The following is a 22,555-nucleotide window of genomic DNA, read 5'->3' on the forward strand; positions in this document are numbered from 1 at the left end:
GCTGTGGCGTCAGTGTGTATGTATGTATGTGTGTATATATATGTATATATGTATATATATATATGTGTATATATATATATGTGTATATATGTATATATATGTGTATATATGTATATATGTATGTATATATGTATATGTATGTGTATATATACAGTATGTGTATATATGTGTATATATATGTATGTATGTATATATGTGTGTATATGTATGTATGTCTGTGTATATATATATATATTTGTGTATATATGTATGTATGTATATATATATGTATATATATATATGTGTATATATGTGTATATATATATATATGTGTGTATATGTGTGTATATATATATATATATATATATATATATATATATATATATATATAGGACTAATAATTATCTTCTGGAGCACAACATACATTTTCTGTGTTTTTGTTTAATCAACTACACAACTACGACATCACAAACACAATTAGCATGTAACACTCTCTGCCCTTAGACCCCTCACATCGAGTGAGAAAAAAAACTCCAAACACCACAGACATGCAGTAGGTGTCACATGAACCCAAACAAGTTCAGCAGATAACAAACAAATCATCACATTTACAAAGAGAGGAAAGAGGAGAAGATGGAGACCTGGAGCAAAAAATTAATAACATTAATGACAATATCATCATCACTTTTATCTTTATCATCTCATCCAGGGTGTGACATCATGTTGTTTACTTCAACATCATCAGGGATACCTGTGAAATAAGAACAGCGAGAGAGAGAGCTGACTTTAAGATTTATTTAACAGCAGTGTTTTGTGTGTGGAGTGTTTGTTTGAATTGTGTGTGTGGGTGTGTGTGTGTGTGTGTGTGTGTGTGTGTGTGTGTGTGTGTATGTGCATTTATTTCATTTGAGGTCGAAAAAAGTTTCTTCGTACTGTAGTCCTTGTAAAGACCAACTTCTGTAATTGTCTACTCCGCCCTAACGTGAGTACTAGAAAACTGACATTTACAGCAGCAACGTAAAGTTATATCCACAAATTGACAGATAACTCCAAAATAAGTGGAGAAATATAGGTTGAGAGTCCCCATCCACATGGCACAAAGGCTCAGTGAATGGTTTGATAAATGTGAAAATGAAGTGAGTGATGTGCTGCATGGCCTTCATCTGGTTTGAATGTGTTGAATGGCAGTAACAAGAAATTAGATGTTGTTCTTTTCATGTGTGAATTCGAAGCGATGCTGTAAACATACATGCCAACGTTGACAAAGGATAAAGCCCTCTTTTACTTTTACCAATAAGTAAAAAGGAAGTGAAGTGAATAGCCTCAGCATGGACTAAACTAAAAATGGCTCCCGATGAAGTAAAAGTGTTTTTGTATCACATTGATTTATCTGCCTCTCAAGGATGTTTACACATTTGAATATTGTTGCATTTCATTTTATTTCCAAAGGATGATTAGGGCTGCTTGAAATGTTCATATTACGTTTAATCAAAATGTGTTTGAAAGTGGCATTTTATCATAAAAACGATGGGCTCTTAACAGCCTTACAACCAATAATCATCAAGTTGTACATTGTGACTGACATGTCTCGTTTTTATTGGATTCAAACGTCAACTCGTATATATTTAATGACAGTTTACCAAAAAAAAAAGATAAAAAATTAATGAATAATATCAAGTATTTACAGTCTGTCTCCGACTGTGCTTTGATTGGGCCACAGTTTTTGAGAACCTATGTATCTCCACGCATCAGTTGGGTTGTTAAACCTAAGCAACAACAGATATTGTGGATATGCATTTTCAGTAATTATAATTTTTTTCCTTTTAAACAAATTATTATACTGGTATCTGACCAAAGTAAACATGTTACTCTAATTTATTCCAAAGAAGGATCATTAAATTGCCAACGAGCCCTTGCTGAATTGGGCCTCGGTGATAAATGCACGATGAAAAAACAAATCAAAACAAAGTGCCGTTGTAAATATGCCATTACCGAGATAAAATTTATGAATGAAAGTAGTTCCTCGTCATAAATCTCGTCCGTTGTGAATAAAAAGGGCCAAAAAAGAGCGAGAGTGAGTGAGTGAGCGAGAGAGAGGTGCTGAGGGTAACATGTACATGTTTGCACACATGACTGCACAAGAGCAGAAGCAATTCATGAAATAACAAATAGACCGTTTTCAGCCTGAGTAGTCTGAAGTAAGGTGTTCCCTGCCCATAAAAGGAAAACGGGGACCCATTTTGTGAGATTTGTTTAATAATTCAGACCGCCCATAAACCAATTCACTTCAAGTGCCCATGCAGATGGTATTTTTATTCGGCAAAAATGCTTGATACTTGAGAGCAATAATTTACTTGTGATTCTGTAAGTGGCTCGGTGCACCTTCGAGCCACGCGGAATTTACTGAGCAGAGAATCATTCAGGGCCCCTTCTTCAGGATACTACTTCAGCAAAACAATAATTTCATGAATATCATTGAGTTTGTGCTGCGGCAGGAGACGAGGGGTGCGCGCGGTGTGTGTGTGTGTGTGTGTGTGTGTGCGTGTGTGTGTGCGTGCACTCAAGAACCTGTGTTCTTGTGAACTGTGTGAGGGAGCACAAGGAGAGACGAGCTCATCTTGTATGTGACTTGTAGGCGACTTGCACTGCACTACATTGTGTTCATTTTTATATAAAGATGTTTATATGTGTTACTGACTGTGCATGCATATTGGACCTGGAACACACTGGCAGACACTCGCTAGGTGAAAACATGGTTGGCAGCATGGGGAAAAAACAGACATCGGCCACTGAACATAAAGCAAACCAAATAAAATCTACACCTGCTGACTGTAAGTCGACAGTGCCTTAAGAGTGTGTTTGAGAAAATTTTAGATAACAGCACACAGGACTTGTTAAGTGCAAAAAATATGTTATTTTGCAGCTTCGGTGTTTGAAATCTTTAGCTCCGATTTAGCTTCGTCGCTCAAATGAGGCGGCTGCAGACAAGCGGCTCCTGTGTCTCCTCATGAGTTAAAAACACATATTTTCTCTGCAGACTTTGGTGTGGGAGAGTGAGTAGTTTGGATAGAAACATGGAAAAGGCTGCCCAGTGTAGACTTCAGCAGGCGGGGAAACAAAATTAGGCAACCATATTTTCATTGAGAGCAAGCATCTCAGGTACATGACAATAGCAGTGCGTTTGATGATGGCGTCAATACCTCATTCAACTACACTTGAAAAAAAACCCTGAACTAGCCACTTAAAACAGCAGATTTAGCCCTCTTAAACTTCAGACTGTGAAGGTTTAGTTATTTAGTGACATTTTATTTCCCTCACATTCAACTGGAAAACTGAATTCAAATAGCAGACTTGGCTTCCTTAACCCTTTTTGCTGTCAGCAGCTGCTCCCGTGTGAGTGAGCGACAGCGACGGATACAAAAACACAATGTTATTTATTAGAGTCACCGTTTATCGACTGGAGGTGTGAGTATCAAATCCTTGTCCTCCAGTCCCTGTGCCGAATTTTCCAGGGTTTAATAAAGCACAAGTGCCACAGTGCCCCGAAGAAAGACGAGTGGAGTGCATTTCTGATATTTCTGACCTTAAAAAGAAAGAAACAGAAACAGCCACTGAGCCGCTGTAGTTCAAGTAGGCGAGAAGAAGTGCTTAACATTCTGCCTCAAGCTGTTTATTTTCAAGATTCCATTTAAATAAAAGAAGGAAACAAACAAATGTTTTCATTTATTTAGTTTTTCAGTCGCTGTTGAGAATAAAGCAGTGAATGGCAGTGACAGTGCTGATTGACACTGTAATACGGTCCTCTTCCTTTTGACGGGATTAAATTGTCATGACCTCTCAGATATGTAAATAGGCACCGATCTGAGGCTTTGGAAGTGTCAGCATTATTAAATTGTGAGATGAGTAACTTCAGCAAATTATATTGTTTATTTATAACCACATCTCAAAATCAAGTCTATAAACTGTATACATTGATGTGTGTACTGTATATATAGTGTTGTATTAGACATAAGATGGTTTAATAACCCTGACAAAGAATATTGTGAGAATTAGAGACTTTCTTTAGTGAACAATTAATCTTTATTCTTGGAATGACTGGAAAAATGCAGGCTCCACGTGGAGGTGTTTTTAAATAACTCATTAGGTCTGCATGTTAGTGAGCTGGACAGCGTTCTCAAGTGACTTACATGAAATATGAACGTTTTTTTTCCTCCTCATTCAGGATTATTCTACATTTGACATATTACATTGCATGGTTGTTGTTGCTCTGATGGTCTGATTTAGTTCAGAAGCGACTGAGCTTCTGGGATTTTCCTGCACAACCATCTCTTACTGAGAGCGAGAAAAAAGACAAGATCCAGTGAGTGGCAGTTATTAAAAAAAAAAAAAGTCAATATTTTGACATTATCCCGTGTGGTAATGTGCCGTCTTGTTTTAAGTCCGTAGCACAGCTTGACATAAAGATTATATCATGAATCAATTTGCAATATCTGGCAGAAAAATGTGCAATTAGATGCAGAAGACGACATTGACCATGAAAGTCTTTCAGTGCAGCTTTAAAGAAAAAGCTAATAACTCTTGCTTATACTCACCTATGCCACATTTTAGGGGGAAGAGGTGGTGACTGGGGTGTGAAATAGACTCCAAAAGACCAGTTAGCTGACGGACACATGAGGAGGACTTGGGTGGATGGTTGTCACAAAATTTGAATCTAAATAGGCTGGAAGATGTGGTTTTTCTGCCAATAGATCGCAAAAGAGTGTAGAGGGACATCATTTAGAGACAAACAAAGGCAGGTTGGCACAACTGTCCTTTTAAGAACTCTCATGCACTTTCATTCATGTGGACTTAGGCTAATGAAAGTGTTAAAGCCCACATAGACCGGAAGCTCAGTTTCAGAACAAACAGTTCAGCCACTGCTGAGAAAATAGTGCTGTATTGTTTTCCTGGGCTCTGCGAAGCGGATCGGCACTTCCTTAATTTGATGACGTCATCAAAACCACGCCACCACTCCTCTCACCACCGTAGCGCCTCCTGGTGCGGGCACTAGTCCGGGCACATCCGGTTGCGTACATTCAACCGCAGAAGAAGAAGAACTACTCTCGTTGTAGCTGCTGAGATGCAGAGCATCCACCGTGCCAGAGGGGGAGCTGTGTATCTGAGAGCTGGCCTATCTATTACGTCACTTCCAGGTACCTGGCCAATCACAGGACAGTGGGAAAGCTCTCGTTGGCTGGCCAATCACAACACAGTCCACGTTCTGGGGGTGTGGTTTTGGTCTGAAACAGCGCGGCTGACCAGAGCGTCAGTGAGGAGATATTTTGATCGGCTCGTTTGCAGCGATTAGGAGGTTTTTAACCATGAAAACAAGTTAATATATGTAAGTAGACCTCCATAACTAACACATATGTGTGATACAAGCATTCTATGTCACCTTTAACCTTAACGATAACAAGCCTAAAGCCTGGTTCACGCTGGATGAGGCGTGAGTGTTGCCACTGCGCTGCGTCTGGCTCGTGTCTAGGTCGCGACACCACACATATGATTGCGACTTTACTTTCCGATGCATGTCTGACAGAAAGCGCTGCGTGACTTTTGTTTATTCGGATGGAGATGGAGAGAATCTGCACTGTGGTAAAAGATGAAAAGAACAGCCCGGAGCAGGGGTTCTCAAACTTTTTATACCAAGTATCACCTGAGAAAACATTGAGCTCTCGAAGAAACACAATTAACATTAAAATAATGATATCGTATAAATTGGTCGAGCAAAGTCAACTACTTTACACAGGAGGCAGATTTATTCCCAATAAGACAATTTCCTCCTCTTCCTCACATATACTTCAGACACTGGTAAAGCAAAATTAGTTTATCAGTTAAACTCGTAAGGTGTCAGTTTTATGTAATCATGTTGGTAAAATGTCAATACTATTATCAGCATCTATTTTCTATATCTATTTTATGTTGGGAACTGTGTGTGGAAAAGAAAAAGGCAAGTCGCCAAAACTCAAAAGTAGACGCTCCTCTCATGCACACAGTGTGAATACCCTCATCTGTTAGCACGGGTGCCGACGCGGCCTGTAACCGGTGCAGTCACCTTCCACTTCCAAGACAAGAGGCGTGACCAATGGCCGTACATCAAATGGCGCTTATCCATACAGTTCAAGTGAGGAATAGTACCCGGTGCTTTTGCAGGGTAAGTGAGCTGAGCTGATACTAAAATGTGACGTCAGCACACTGCCTGCCTGCCACTGATTGGTCTGAGAGCGTCGTGGCTTGAAGAAAACAAAAAAAAAACAGTCGGCATACATGGCCGCTGTCCGCTTTGTGTATGTGACAAAAAGCCACAGATGGAGCAGCAAGTATACCAAACCAAACTCACCAAATCCAAAAATAGGTCCACTAAAACCATTTCTTGTGAGTGTATAATACCTATTTTAAGAAATGCGATAAGAAAAAAAATGAGCGCAAGAAATGCATCGCAATTCTGTTTCGTAATTAATACATTTATTTGTAAGATCTTTATATATATGGCATGAAATAAGTCTCATGCTTTCTACAGAAAAATCATCATTTAATGTGTTTTGTTAACATTGTCTAGCAGATTAGTTTTTGTAACATGGTGTTTTTTTTTATTATTGCAGCTTCAGGCTCAGTGTACTCTATGTTACCATGATCACTTGCCTATTTATAAAGTGAGTGTGCTGTTGTGAGGTTATTGCGGTTGTCATTTCAGCACCACAGTGCAATTAAACAGCTCCTCAACACTTCCGCTGAGCACTGTTCTGATCTCTTCCCCTTCTGACCTCTCGACTTTCCTAATACAATAGACGTAGTAAAATCCACATTGCCAGTTTAATATTGTGTGTGTTTGCGTGTGCTGTGCTTCTTAATTAGTAACTAGCACGTGAGCTTGGATATTCTGCCTCATTAGGTCCAGGTTTTAGTCTCCACCAGGACTACTCGTTCCAGACGGGGTACAGATACAGACAAGTGCAGACCCAGAGCTTTGTGCAGCTATTCTTCTTAGGACACTGCATTGACTTCAATTTATTTGGACAGCCTTACAGAAGCATTATCCAGGGTTCCCACATCTCGATTAACATCAAATCCAACAACTATTCAAGGACTTTCCAGGGCCAGTTCCCTCAAATTCAAGGACCAAGTGACACAGCTTAAGATGGGAGGGCAACTTAAAATAAATATCAACTTAACTTCTTTCTTACACAAAACTGAAGCACTTTAAATGACCCATAATAATGACCCATGATTTTTATAAATAGGTTCTACACACAGACACAGGTAGCTGTTCTTTGGACACCACATTGACTTCCATTCCTTGGATAACCTAAACAAAGTATTATCCTTAACCATAACCATTTAATGCTTAACTCTGCTCTCAATTAAAATCTTAAATCTCCTAAACTTAACTTCATTACCCCAGAGATGACGTTCTCCCTCACGAGGACCAGGTTTTGGTCTCCATGAAGACTACGCGTCCTGACAGGGTCAGTGCCTATGCCAGAACATGTCCTCAAGGGGCAACAAATACAAGTACACACTGTCTCGATCTCTCTCTCTCTCTCTCTCTCTGACACACGCACACACACACACACACACACGCTCTCTCTCTCTCTGCTGTGCAGTAGGAGGGGTTGTAGTGACGCTCTCATCCAATGGGCACCGGGTTCCTCTGAACTGAGCTCAGCATCTCTGTGTCAGCGGCACTTTTTCGCCAGACAAGTAGGGACTGTCTCTGACTCGGCATCCGAGAAGAAGAAGAAGAAGAAGAAACACACGGCTCCAGGAATTACTGAGGTGGCGTTTTTCTGGTTTTTTTTTATTTGTGGGCGAAGAAAAGTCATCTCTTCCCATTTTTTTCACCCTCCCTTTTGACGTGTTTTTTTTCCTCGCAAAGATGAGTGTGGGCTGCTTGATCCTGGCGTGCACCTTACTTGTGGGCGCATCCTCGGTAAGATGAGTTTATTTCTCCGCGTCTTTTAACGGCAGAAGAGTGTTTGGCGGAAGTGCTGCACTGCTGGTGCTGGTGCTGCTGTAGTGCTTTTTTTTTACTGCATGAGCCAGTGTGAAAGTGGCTGTGGGAGGCTTATTACTTTCACCCCGCAGTGTTGCGCTAAAGGCAGCGTGTCATCGAGCCCTAAGCGGCCACGCTTTAGGTCAGGATTGTTAAGAGGAAAAAAAAAAAAAGAAGAAGAAGAAGAAGAAAAAGTCACTGACAACTGCCCTCATCAGCAACCCCCTTCCCTCCATCCTCTCGCATAAATAAGCTGCAGTGTTTTTTTTTGCAGAGGACAGTGTTTGACCACAGCGGCGTCTTCTCCTCGCTCTGTTGGACGCGATCAACTTCGCTTTTACGCACGGTCATTTCTCTCCGGTCACATCCCTGGGATTAATGTGCGACTTGATGACTCGGTTATTTGGTTGTTGAGTAGTGCGTATTAACGCAGGGTGATTTGGGGAGGAAAAACGGAGCAGTCAGCTGAATTTATTTGCAAACTTGGCAAAAATCAGCCAGCGCAATCAGCTTCATTTCCGACCCCCCCCACCCCCCAATAATCTCACGATGCAGCAGCAGTTTGATGAGTTTTGCTGATGTGGAGTCTGGGAAATTGTCAGTTGTCTGTATGTGCACAGCGTCTATAGGGAAGGCATGGATGAGTGAAGTGGAGGATTAAAAGAAAAGAGGATACCCACATATATGCCTGTTTTGCATGTGTATATATGTGTATAGTGTATAAATGTATGTCACACACACACGCATTCTGGTTTCTGTGACTTAAGGGGACATTACACTGACTTGCATTCATTTCCTGGAGACTTACTCTCACCTTAACCTCACTGTAAAACATGTCTTCACCTATGTAATAATTCAAATGATGGGGACTTGCTTTTTGTCCCCATAATAAGTGACTCTGTGAGCACAAACAAACTAGGGCTGCAACAATGAATCAGTGACTAATGTAACTGTCAATTATTTGATACATGCATTTATTTTTTAGTCGTTAAAACAAGCTCACTGATTTTTCAGCTTCTTCCAATGGTATTATTTTCTTGTTCCTTTGCTCCATTCGACAAATAAATCAATAAACATCCAATGTGTAAGATTTGTGTAATATAATTTTAATTTGGCCAAAATGGAAGATCAAATAAGTGTCTGAGCTTATATTTGATGTTCTCGTCTTGATGACCACTCAAAGCTGCTTTTACACTACAGTTTCACCCATTCACTCAGCACATCTCTTTCATACCCATTCACACGCTGCTGGCGCAGCCTTCAGAGGCAACGTGAGGTTAAGTGACTTGCCGAAGGACACATCGGCATGTAGACTAACGGAGCCGGGAATTTAACTCACAACTAGGGCTGCAGTTTACGAATATTTTCATAATCTATCGATTATTTTCTCGTACATTCATTCTCAAATGTCTTGTTCGCAAAAGCGTAATTATTCAGTTTTAATGACTTATTTGTTATTAGGAGCAAAGAGAATGTTCACATTAAAGAAACCTGAAAAAATTGAGAGATTAGTTTTAATCATTGAAAAGCTCTCGAACCGATTATTATCAAAATTGTTGACATTAATTTAGTAATCGTCAAAGTAGCTATGCATGTTTTTGAGCGTACAGTCACGTAATTGTACGACTTATTGTTTGCACTACCACGGAATAAGCCCTTTTATCCAATCGAATCCAATCCAGTGTTATTTGTAAAACACTACAGAACAATGACAGTCGATATTCACATCTGGAGGAGGTCTTCTTCATGAAGGCCACCATGTTGGATTACCCTGTTTTTAATGGGCAGACTAAACGTCTTTTGAGGTCTTCCTACATGCTTGGAAGGGAAGTGTGAGGTGAGAGATAGTCACCTGCAAAATGCAACTTAACCAGTAGATGTTGTTCCACTCTACCATTTTTAAAACAAACCGAGAACATCATCAGTGAATGACATTTTCTGGACTAAACACAAAAAAGAATTGGCACATTCATTGATTAAATAATAATAGTTAGATGCAGCCCTACCTGGAACACACACGGGTTTGAGCTTCTGTCATTGACTTCCATCCATTTGTTCAGCCTTACCGTAGCTTGACCTCTTCAGACATGCTCCACAAACAATAATCAATAAACAAAAAGGGCCACATGGAGGAATAGTAGCTAGTAACTGATGCCTTGCAGCAAAAAAGACTTGCTCTGAATGAGGGCCTTTCTGCATGGAGCTTGCATGTTCTCTTAGTGTGCGTGTGCGTGTTCTCCGGGGTTCTCCAGTTTCCTCCCACAGTCCAGAACATACACAAAGGTTAATTGGACACTCTAAGTTGACCATAGGCGTGCATGTGAGAGTGAATGGTTGTTTGTCTCTCTATGTTGGCCCTGTGATGGACTGGTGACCTGTCCAGGGTGTGCCATGCCTTGTTAGACCATGAATGAATGAGTGAATGAATAAATGACTGAATGAACAAAAACATGTAGGGAAGTGAAGGGCACAGCTTGCAGCCTGAAAGTGGGTAATGATGCTACATTCAGTCAGTAGTAAAGCGCCTTCAGTATGTTGCTGTATCCTCTATTACCTTTCAGTCTGTTGAGCATTAGATGTGATATCCACCATGGCCTTAATCCAGTCTTTCAGTTGAGGAAATGCAGCCGTTTTTCAGTGTCTCAGTTCTGGAAGCTGTGATAATTGCACAAAGTGTCACCTTAAATCCTAACCCTTAACTATGTCCAGTTAGTGCCCAACCCTAACGTTAACTTAGACCAGTGTGTTTATAATCAAAAGGGTACTTAAGGGGTAACAGAAATGACTATACACACAATGTCTCTTAAAGTGCTCAATGTTTGGATTATACATGTCATGTTAGCCATTATCATCTTAACAATGATTACCATTGCTATCATTATTACCACTTGTGCCATTTATTTCTTCATAATCAACATATGACGACGATGGCCGCATTGTCTGCCCTAATAATAGTAATTTAATGACGATGACCGCGGTTCAATTAATCTGCTCACCCGCAGTGTCCTCTGCGATACTTGATGTTTGACTGCAGCGCTTGTAAACTATGCAGTCTTCAGCCTCTGAAGTGGATTTCCACACCGCGATGGTGTGAGTCCAAAATGCTGTCGTCTGAAGCGAAAATCACTCGCCGCAGCCGCAGAGACTGTGGGGTTCAATATCAGTCTGAAAAGGGCTGTGAGATCAGCTTGTAACCCTGTGGCCGCAAGTCAATTTGCCAATGCTTAACAGGCCGTCTTGTTTTTATTCCCCAGGGGAATAAGGCAGTCCAGCCTCTCAAAGCCCCGTGCAGACCTGGCTTCTCCCAGAACTTCTACACAGTGATTGTCTCGAGAGACGTACTGCACGGCCAGAGCATTCTCAAAGGTAAGTCTGCCATTTATTGACTGGTGATATTTTCTCTTCTATATGCCCAGATGTGTCCACCGTGATTGAGTGAGCGAGTGTGTGTGTGTGGCTCTCCATCACACCTAAAGGAGATCAGAGCATGCACTGGTTGTGGCTGTGCAACATAAGCAGCTCATCATGAGCCCTCGCGCATAATGATTGTGTGCAAATGGTAAGCAGATGGATCGAGTTGTGATAGCAATTGGATTGACTTAAAAAAAAAAGGAAATCTTTGCATGCGTTTACATGTGATATGACAGCAGGTGTGTGGAGTTGTCATTTGATGTGGAGATTGTGTGATGAATGATCCTCCCACCCAAAAAAATCACAGTGATTGCAGTAATAAGCAAAAAACAAACATTAAAAGAAAATACATTTCAGTTTTTGATCAACTGAGCAGCAGGCTGACAGTGCAGACGAATTTAAATAGCCTGCTCCCCACTCTGTGTGTTTGCTGCTCGAAGCCCCTAAACTTTTATTTTTATTCTCGTCTCTAATATGTTTCCCAGCACTTTTATTCTTTCGTGGTTTCAGAGAGAAATTCAATTCTGTTTTTATTTGCTCCATTTCTTCTCAGCGCGGAATGCGCCGTAAGGTTCATCTCCTGTCACGTCAGATTACGCCGAAATATCTTCAGTGACCCTTTTATTTGCTGGCGAATCTTTATCATGTTACAGAGCTGTCCCTCTCGGCGACCTATCGGCTATCTGTAACGGACTCGGAGCGTTCCACTTTTGGAAACGCAAGATGCAGAAATGACCTGTACGTCTACGTTGTGCAGTATTTCACATCCGTGCTGAATCAGTTTCTGGTGTGAGAGTCGAGGGCCCTCTTTTTAAGGTTGCTGCTCATTTCCTCCCATTTTCTTCCCCCATAATCTACTCTGTGCTGTTACTCACCCTTGCAGGCTGCAGCGTACAATAAGCGTAGCTCTCCCCCGACACCGCGCTTTTATAGCCAAATATTTGTCCATTGTTACGTGAAATTCTATTTGCAAGGAGGAAATGGTATTCTCGTTGTAACAGCTGTTTGGGCATTTTCTAGCTGTGAGCAAAACAATTGAATTATTCCAGAGGTTATTTTGTTATTTTGGAGGTGGACGAGTATAGCGCAGCCGATCAGTGGGGAGCGGGTTTGCCTGTAGGGGCTCAGGGATCAGGTTCTCTCCCTCTCTGCGTGTTTGGAAATGGGCTGATGTGTCCTCACTGAACCACATAATGTTAACAGAGTGTGATGTGTCTAGACAGACGACGTATGCCGCTTCCTCCTCTGTATCTGTATTATATTCACATGTGTCTCGAGGGGATGTTGCACCATGTCCCAGCATATACTGCAGCTGCTAATGGCACATTTCAAATAAAGGTAACGGCAAAGCTCAGCCGCATTAATGTTATTTAACTTATGTGCTACATAAGCTCCTATTTGGATCTCGTATTGTCTTTGCCAACCGCCGCTCTGTCATTTTGTTTGTTTCTGTGTTTGGTCTGTGAAAAAAATCAATGTGAAAGCCATTCTGTCCTCCCAGCTGGCAGCTCAAAGGGATACTGCATGTGCTGCAATAGCTTAAGTCCACATGCAGTGATTAATGTGCATTGGTCAGCCATATACTGAGGATCTGCTTTCTATACAGTGGGAGGAAACCTTTAATACTAACACCACAATATGTATAACCTCAAAATGTCACTTACAAGGAAATGAATGGGCCAGGGAGGAGGCGAGGGAGGGTCCGGGATGCAACCGAGCTGGCTAGGGGGTTGCTGGCCCGCTCTGGGCTGTGGTTGTTTTCCCCCTGGAGAGCTGTGCAGTGAGCGATTGGGGAAGGACTAAAAAGATATGGCCCAGCAGGTGCAGCATGATCCAGGCTTGTGTTTCCCACCATTGAACAAGGTGTGAACTGCAGCCCTTTAATGCTCAGGGGACAAGGTGGATTTGTTTCAGTCCTCTTGGATTGTTGGGACCTATGTGTACGTAGTTTAAGAGAAACAAAACAAAATGTTTGATGTCGGATTCATTCAGGCCTATTGGGAGTTAAGGGAATGTGTTCGTGTTAGTGCTCTTCTTCTTTTCTGGGAAATCTACATCATGATTATGTATTCATTTATTTGAATAATAGTCATTGTACATATTTCTTATCCAAAGTTGGCACTGCACAGACTGGTGCCCTTAGTCACTGCTTACTGACACATTGGACAGACTGACATATGTTAAGGAAATTCGATTTGCATTAGGACAAACATAAAAACACTTACTCTTAGACAACATAAAGCCGGATGCTGAATTGACCGTGGGGAGATGAGTGGTGAAAGAAACAACAAATGACATTCAACAAAGGTCCTCAGCTGGATGCAGACTGGGGATGCTGAAGGTCAGGCTAAAAGTTCACATCAACCTGCAATTTTATTAAAAAACAAACCAAAAAAAGGACACAAAACAATAGCTCTGATTAAAAAAAAACTGAAAGCATTTTATTTGGTTTTAGAGGGGAGGCGGAATCTCTCAATTTTTCCACCTGTATGATGTGTCACACAAAAACCATTCAACGCTGCATTAAACCGAGAAGGAAAATGCAGTAAATACAGTTGACTAACACACTGGTATGGTCCTTGCATCTGTCTATTGGTCCCTGAAGGAAATGGGTAGTGTCTGCTGAAGACTTGAAAGGTCATTTTTGAAGTGTAATGCATAATTTGCTGCCCCCTTTGGTCATTCATTGCTGCTTTATAGGTTAAAAAGGCTGTTATGGGTTTGTGGTTGACCATAAAAGACCTTTTGTTTAACTAACTCACAAATCTCTGTGCTGCTGCTGCTAAGTTGTGCTAAATAAATCATCCCATGCTCCCATGGAAATGTTTAGTCTTCTGTGCGATGGGTCAGGATTGGTGGGAGAGTCTATGGCACACAGGCGAGCTAGCAGCTGGGGCCTTGAGTTGTGGTCTGTGCCTATTGTGGGCAGATAAGCAATGGAAAGAAATATTCCAGTAATTGCACATGTCTGTGTAAACCATCATCTCTGTGGCAAGAGCCTGGAACAGACACCGAGGAACACAAACGAGAGAATGTGTTCTCCCCACAAAACACATTGATATGCAATACAGTTCAGCCAGGATAGTGTTTCTTTAAGTCACTGTTGACTTATTTGGAAAGAGAGCAGTGATGACTCTCTCTCTCTGCTCCTCCTGTGTTTTCCGAGTGAGAGAGAGTGGGCAACTCACCTCGGCATGCTTGCGATGCTTGTCTCCCCAATTTCGCCAACATGTGACAATGGAAAAAAATATTGCAGAAATGGTATTGAATTGATACCAGTGCCTCATTGGTAATACCAAATGATCAGCCTGTGGCTAGGTACACCATTGCTCCCTGGGCACTGCTCAGTGGCTGTGATGGGTTCAATACAGAGAGGAAGTACCAAAAAAAGTCCATGTTACACATATTATAACTTCACTTCCGAATGGTTATCAGAAAATTATAGTGCAATTGATTACCATTTACTTCCCAGTCGTCCCCTAAACATAGCGCAGTGGCGTGAAAACTGCCATCATGTATATACATGACAAAACACACAAACTAGTGATGGGCAAAGCATTATTTGGTGCACTGAATAATGAGAATAATTAAAAAGATTAGTTTAGCGAATCGTTCAGTACTTCCTGCATGACTGGAACGCAGACTCCGTCTGACACAGTCACTGAAGTGAAATACGGCTCAACGGGTTGTGATTGGGCTCATGAGTGGCGGCTTTCAGCAGTGCTGACACTAAATCCACCAGACTCTGTTAAATATTGAGATTTTAGAACTTTCCTTACTAAGTGTTGGGGATTAAAACATTAGGGTTTGTAAGTTTTACACTGTCCGGGGTGATTTTTGTGGTCATCGCGCCCAGTGACACCATTCTCTGACCAGTGGCCGACAGTCACATTTTAGTATGGACTCGGCAAGCTTGGAACCTTGTCCGAGCATGTACCAAAAAAAACACCAGGTACAATGGTGGCGCTATCCCTAATGGAAAAGCAAGTCTACCGGCTAAAGATAGTGTTGTCCACCAGCTCTTGGAAAATCTGGTCTGAATCCATGATTTACCAAGAGTTACCCATGAAATCCAATGATGAGATGATTGGCAAACTCTTCCTCGCAGCTTTCCACAAGACTATTTATGGGTATCATTATCCCTATAGATCCTATCTTAACAAAACACAGTCTTCTGTGTGTATTTTTCTTTTTGAAGGGTTTTGAAATACAGCAGACTGCCACTTGCAGCTGTGGGCAAAGTGAATTAAACAATGTGTATACTTACTGTCAGTACAGACAGCATCACAGGGTTTGTGTCTATAAGTACACATAATCTTTTCACAAAAGCCATTGCTTTGTAATTTCAACTCCAACTCTAAAACAAAGATAGAAAGGCTTTTTCATTTCCAGTCCCTGTGTTGTCTCTTGATTCACAGGAGATGGAAAAAAACCCAAAAACAAATAAAACAACAAAAAATCTCTTATTGTGTCCTTTATTCCCTAGTCTTATATTATAAAATCGAGTCTGTCTTGTGCAGGTTTTGTGTAGCATGGGGAGAAATGACATACACATAGTGTACTTTAATCTAAAAGATTAATTTGAGTAAGATCATGCCTCCATCAGCTATACGCTTTCGGCATGGATTTTCTGTTGTATAATTCCATCTCTAAAAAAGAAAGGCAAAAAAAAAAAACTTGTAACATGACCCCAATTAGACTGCAGCAAGGGAATCTGGCAGGGAGCCATATCTGCTTTGAAACTGCCAGCTCGCTGTTCGCTGTGCTGTGGAGAACTTCTGACTCCTAACCTACTACCCAAAGTGACAGAGCTTTCATAAGTACATCCAGACCCAAGAACCGAGGAAGGGGGTAGGATTTCGTTTCCAGGCATTTAATAAGCGGGATGCCATTTTCCTCTCTGACTCATGAACATCTCTCTTGTCCTCCAGAGAGTCTTTCATCTCTGCAGCCAGGACCTGCAGTCTGTGGCGAGCTGATAGAATACAGGTACAGAAGATGAGCCACATCATTTTTCTTTATCTTGGCTGCCTTTTTACCAAACCAAGCTCCGCTCCTATATCGCTCAAACTCCCTACAACATGACATACACGCTGAGCCAATTCCATCAAGCAAGCCACCCAAGATATAGTACATGCCACAGCACAATGCCTTTCATCCTGTTTTGTAGTCATTTCCTCAGTGAAGGTAGTAAGTAAAAAAAAAAAGTGGGGTTTGATAAATGGGAAACTGGCTGTCGGCAGAAATATTATTACCTCTTGTCAGGGCTTCTATGTGAATTTTATTAGTTCTAGTGCACTGATCTCCTCTGATCTCCTCTCACTGTGTACGGGTATTAGCTTTAGTCTGCTGGTCGGTCAATGGGTCACGGCATATACTCTCGTGGAGTTTCATTACAACCCCGATAGTTTCATTGCTTTGCCATCTGGTGCCCACTGAGAGACGGGCATGATTCATCTTGACCCGCTTGCATTTAGATGATGAGGTGAGCTGCAGCCACAGACAAACCCGGCGCTCCGGGACCCCAGCTGCATTTTAACAAGCGTGCACACGTCTTTTTTGCTCTCCCACTCGATGAAATTACGCCATAGATCTACTTTTCCCGACAAAGTAGAGGTGAGCTAATTGGACCCTGGTTTCTGACCTTCAACTGGAGCCAACCATGATATTATCATACCTCAGATTGCTTCTGAAAAGCTGATGGCACTGGGTTAAATCATAGAGTAATTAGAATGAAAAAAGGAGAAGCACTGATGGTGTTAGCCAAAAAAAAAAGAAGTGTCCTTGGCAAAGGGAGTAACCGATAAGAACAAGGACTGTGTTGGTGGAGCGAGTGCTGCTGAATAGTATTGCAGAAGTTCAAACAAGGGCAGAATAACACAACTAAAGATTAAAGTGGTGTATTTTTATTTCATGGAAAAACTTGCTGTATTCATGTTCCCCACCAGGAGAACTCTGACTCACCTTTCAATTGTAAGTGTCACCCAGAATCTACCAGTTCATTACAAAGGTTTTTTTTTCCCTCCATCTTCTCCAATCTCCCAGGATTTACATGCATCTGAATACCAATAAGGTCTTTGGTATTGAAGTGGCGTTGCTTGAGCTCCAAATTATTCCCTCGCGTGTTATCCTGCTTGTTTGCATTATCATGACATTGCTCATTTCAGTGTCACCGTGGTGGATTATTGAATAGATAATGATTAGAAAAAGTGAGAAAAAAACAATCAGAAGGTGTTTAAAAAAAAAACACAAACTGTAACAAGCGAAGCTTAAAAAAAAAAAGGGAGAGTAACAGCTCAGTGTAAACCTGCCTGAAAATAATGCGGAAAACCAAACCATCAGATTGAAATTGTGGCTTTTCAAAACGGAGTGGCTTTTTGAGTCCTGTCAAGTTTTCGCCTTGCAGGAGATAAAACACGTCAGAAAAAATCCACAAGAATCCACCTACTGTTTCAATATAGATGTTATTTTTTTTCCCCCCTCATAGTTTCTCTAGCCGACCCCCATCAAGCCCAGCCTGAATAATCAGAGTCTTATCTGCCACTTCTGTGATCATTTTAATTAGTCTGGAGTGCATCTCTATCAGGAGAGGATTTTTCACTTCTTCAGATCTGTTTAGTCCTCCTTCCTGACACCAAGGAGAAAGAGGGGAGAGGTGGAGAGAGAGAATCAGAGGACAAGAGCAGAGAGAGAGGGAGAGGGAGAGATTGAGACAGACAAACAACACGATGCCACATTAGAAAGCATTCTTGAGCATCATCCTTTTCAAGTCGACTTCTTTTTGTGAAGCACACCGTGACATTCTCCACACGCTCCGGCATGTCAGACAGTTTAAATAACCTTCCAGTTCTCGCATCAGCCATGTGCATATTTAAAAAAACAACAAAAAAAACAACAAAATCCGCGTTTACCGTCTGATGAGCGAGGAGGACCCCTGTTTACCCGAGCCGCCCTCCCGCTCACGACCGCACCTCCCTTGTTGTTTCCCTCTCCTGCCGTGAGTCAGGTCTCAAAGTGACACCTATAGCTACTCGCGTTATTGATGAATTACAGCCACACGCGCTTTGACCTTGTGCTGCCACTTGACCCCACGTGTTCTCCAGCACTCGTGTCGTCGGATTGGAGCACTGGAGGAGATGAAAAACAGGGCCCGATCAAAATGATTTACGTCGGGCTTGACTCGACACATGGATCCCTCTAAGCTGCTACTAAATGCATCTCCGGAGAGCCACTCTATATTGTGGTGTGAAGCTATTTCTGAAGCCATGGGACTTTTGCTATTCTATCGCCTTAATTAAAAGGCTACACTGTCGAGACGCCTTTGTTCTACAAACCCTCAAATCAAAAAAGGTCCCTCACTAGAGAGATACTTGTGCTCCACTTAGTCCTTTGGATTAACTCGGCCTGGAATCTATATGTGCGATCAGGACGCCTGCATGCTCTTCTCTTATATCACATGCTCTTGTTTATTTTTTGCTAAATGCTTTAACATAGGTTATTAATTTGAATATCAACACACTATATATCGGGCATATAGTGCGTATTGGTGTGCTCATAAGCGGTGCCTCATCCCAGAGGGTGATTATCTTAAATGGAGAAATTAAAGGATTACAAACCAGCTCAGTAATCCAGCTGTCAATCTCACGGCTCATTAGTAAGCAAAGGAGAGGAATGAATGAGGGAGAGTGATATACAGCACACTGAGAGTAAGAGAGAGAGAGAGAGAGAGAGAGAGAGAGACCTGCTTATTGTGGTAAACTGCAAACTTGTCAATCAGAAAGCAGGCTTCTCTTTATTCCTGCACTAATTAAACCGCGTCAGTGCTCAAATAAAAGGCGCAGATTTCACCTTCACCAGATTTCAAGCTCAAATTCCTCACTCTTTTTATTTTTATTTGCCATAGGCTGTTTTAAGTTTAAAAAAAAAAAACAAACAAAAACATTATTAAATGTCTTCTCCGTGAAGGTTTGACATCGGAGCAATCTGTGCACGCACAAACAGATTGGACATTGTTTTTTACCCCAACTGCCATAGACCTGCATAACCTCTCACTAACAATACAATGGACTACTCTATGTTTGCCGTGTGCAACACGCTGTTGACTAAAATGTAATGAATACTTTTTTTCTTCTTCTTTGTCTTCATTACAAGCACTGACTGCAGCTCAAATCCATACTCATAATTTAGCTGTTTAGCTGTGCTTTACTCTGCTCTTTGTACATTTAACCCTGGACATGCAATGGAGAATGATGATGTACAGAATCCACACTGATATTGTTCCTTTTTGCTTGTAAAAGTTAATAACCCAAGGACTAACAGAGGGCTAGTGGGTGCTTACAATTTCAGCTATTCACAGCTTTTAAATGGCAAATGAATGGAAGCGGCTGGAGTGACGTACGCGGCGACATATAAACCGCGTGTGTGCGCGCCGTAGATTAGCCTTGGTGTTGAAAGATATACAACCTCCCTGCTATTTTTCACCGGGTTCTGAGGCACATAACAGTGAGGGGAAATGACGGAACCATAAAAGAAAAGGCAAACACAAATCCTGTCTCTATCATGGAGAAAAATAAGGGTAGAAATGGCATCTCCCATTGTGGTGAGGCTTTTTGCACTGTACGCTGTTTGCTCTCCTCTAAAAGGCGAGTGTGTGTGTGTGTGTGTAAGCTTTGTTGCTCATGCACAGTGACTTGTGGATGCCCACGAGCAGCTCACCATTGAATCCTCTATCCTTGAATTACTTGTGGAATAATTGTGTTTCAGTTGTGTAGGTGTCGCTGTTTGAGCCTGATTTCATTTTCTACCGTGCATCCCTCAGTTGGGATCTGAAGGAGGCCAGTGCTTTCAGCGTTGTTGTCACATCATAGATAAGGCTTCGGGGTGTATTTCTGCTCAGATTGTGTTGTTTTTTGTTTTTTTTTCTTTTTGTAAAAATCACCGTTGTTGTTCACCCGGAGTAAATTTAGATTTTACCTCCTGCACACAGACTTTATAAAGGAGCCCATTTGGTCCAGGGTTGGCTGATTTGGAAATCACAATACAGAACCACGCTCTGTCCTGTTGTGATGCAGATTTGTCTGTGTGTGGCTGACAAATAAGCCTTTCAGACTAGAGTGGACATAAGATATTCCGATCCATGCTCTGTCTCGTCACATGCTCCAACATCAGTAAAGAACTTAGTGTTTTTTATGAGTTTATCCAGGGCCACACGGCGGTGTGGTGGTTAGCATTAACACCACAGCAAGAAGGTGGAGGGTATGACTCCCAGTTCAGCGTGAAGTTTATGATATTGTTACGATACTTTTGGCAACTGGATAATAAAAGATTATTTCCCACATTTTTGGGATTGTCCAAAATTAAGCATGTGAAAAGGACATTTAACTTGAAAGATGGTCTTCTGTTATATTGTACTTCATTACTATATGACTGCAGGGAGAGATGAATCCGTGTTTAGCCCTATTGTTTGATCTTGATGTGATATGTTTTCTTATTTTCTGCTTTGTGTAACTACCCTGGTCATCAAAAAGGTCCACGCTTCATACTGGTATCCACAGTCATGTTTATTTTGATTGGATAATCCTTCCTTTAAGTTTCCCATTAAGAAATGCTGATAAATGTGTGGCCTCCATGAGCCAGATGACTACAGGCTCTCTTTGTGATACGACTTATAATGTAAACATACCATAACAGGACAGCTCCAATAATACCATTTATCTTCTTAAGTACTGCACACACACACACAGTAAATAGCACTGTATGTGGCAACTCAAACAACATTTACTGTAGAATGATTTACAGGAGCAGCAAAGTCCTCTGTTTTCATCAACACTCAATATAATAATGACCTCATTTCCTTCAGTAACCAAACATTTGTGACAGAAAGGTTCATATCCCTTGCTTTGTGCATGTTGACTTCTGGTGTTGTCATGGCGACTTCCTGTTTATCCAATCAAACAGATAGGTGTGTAGTATGCATGCAGATGTGATGATGATGTATCTTTGTAGGTTTTTTGTTCATATTTTTCTGTCGTGACCCCTGGGATTGATTGTTCTTCATGGTTTGCTTCAAGTTGTTTGTGTCTTGTTTCCGGTTTTATTTTGTAGTTTTTTTCCTTGTGTGTATCTTGTCAAATTTGACTTCTTGCCCTGTCCGCCCTGCCCTAATGTGTTCCATCTGTGTTGTATTAGTTTCACCTGTGTTCGATTATCCCTGCCTCTCTAGCGTATGTTATCTCTGTGCTCCTCAGTGTCTTTGGTTCATTTGTTGCGGTTGTTTCTTTTGTTTCATGCATTCCTGGTCCTGTTCCCTGTGTTTCTGCTCCCCATTTGTCCATGAGTATGTGCCTGCTCTTGAGTAAAGACTGTTTTTGTTGGTGAAATCTGCATTTGGGCCTTCAGTTTTTGTGAAACGTAACATTTCAATAAACCTGAGCTAGGAGAGTAAACTAACTCCCTGACACCTCTGCTGTGTAGTCGCCACATTTGCATTCAAACACACCAGGATTATCTTACAACAGTGCTGTTCCAGGATGATGCAGCATCTGCTGTGGCAGACCTCTATTACCAACTCCATGTTGAGCAGCGGGATGAGCGGCTGTGTGTTTAAAAACACTTTACTTTTTTGCAGTTTTGTGTTTGTTAGGGTTGCAAAGTTCATGGTAAATGGTCCAAAAAAAACTTTCCATGGGAACATTAGTTCAGGAATTTTGAGAATATTCCAAATTGAAAACTTTCCATGGGAATTAATGAGAATTAATTGGAAATTGTGGATAGTAATGATAATAATAATAATGATAGTTAAAAAAACAAACATTTAATTGATTCATTTTTTATCAAAAAAATGGGATGTTTTGAGACTATAATTGCAGCTCATACATGAACCACCCTTCAATTGTAATAACTGCAACTACCAATTGTAGTAGAATTGAAATCCCACTTTTATTCTGCATAATTATTTCATTGCACAACAAAACATTAAAGTTGAGTCAAATATTCCCTACAATAATCTATTTATCTTAATTTTATAAGCATTTATTGCAAGTAATCAAGCATCAAGTTCACTCTCTATGCTATTCAGCCTGTGTTACCGGGGTCATGCTGAGCTGCTGTGGTAAGATAAGCATCATTGCGTTA

General features: G+C 41.2%; 1 protein-coding gene across 2 annotated transcripts in view; it reads left to right on the forward strand.

Annotated features, from left to right (window-relative positions):
• The first annotated feature begins 7,736 nt into the window (after window positions 1–7,736).
• Window positions 7,737–22,555, forward strand: part of cdh4 (cadherin 4, type 1, R-cadherin (retinal)) — a 240,352-nt gene continuing 225,533 nt past the window's right edge. For both annotated transcript variants that reach the window (XM_044024562.1, XM_044024563.1), the window contains exons 1-2: window positions 7,737–7,948; window positions 11,266–11,377. In XM_044024562.1, the coding sequence (XP_043880497.1) occupies window positions 7,895–7,948; window positions 11,266–11,377 (166 nt within the window). In that variant the 5' untranslated portion in view covers window positions 7,737–7,894. The remainder of the gene's footprint in view (window positions 7,949–11,265; window positions 11,378–22,555) is intronic.

The sequence above is a fragment of the Solea senegalensis genome, linkage group LG4 (assembly GCF_019176455.1).
Source record: "Solea senegalensis isolate Sse05_10M linkage group LG4, IFAPA_SoseM_1, whole genome shotgun sequence".
In the NCBI taxonomy this organism is placed as follows: domain Eukaryota; kingdom Metazoa; phylum Chordata; class Actinopteri; order Pleuronectiformes; family Soleidae; genus Solea; species Solea senegalensis.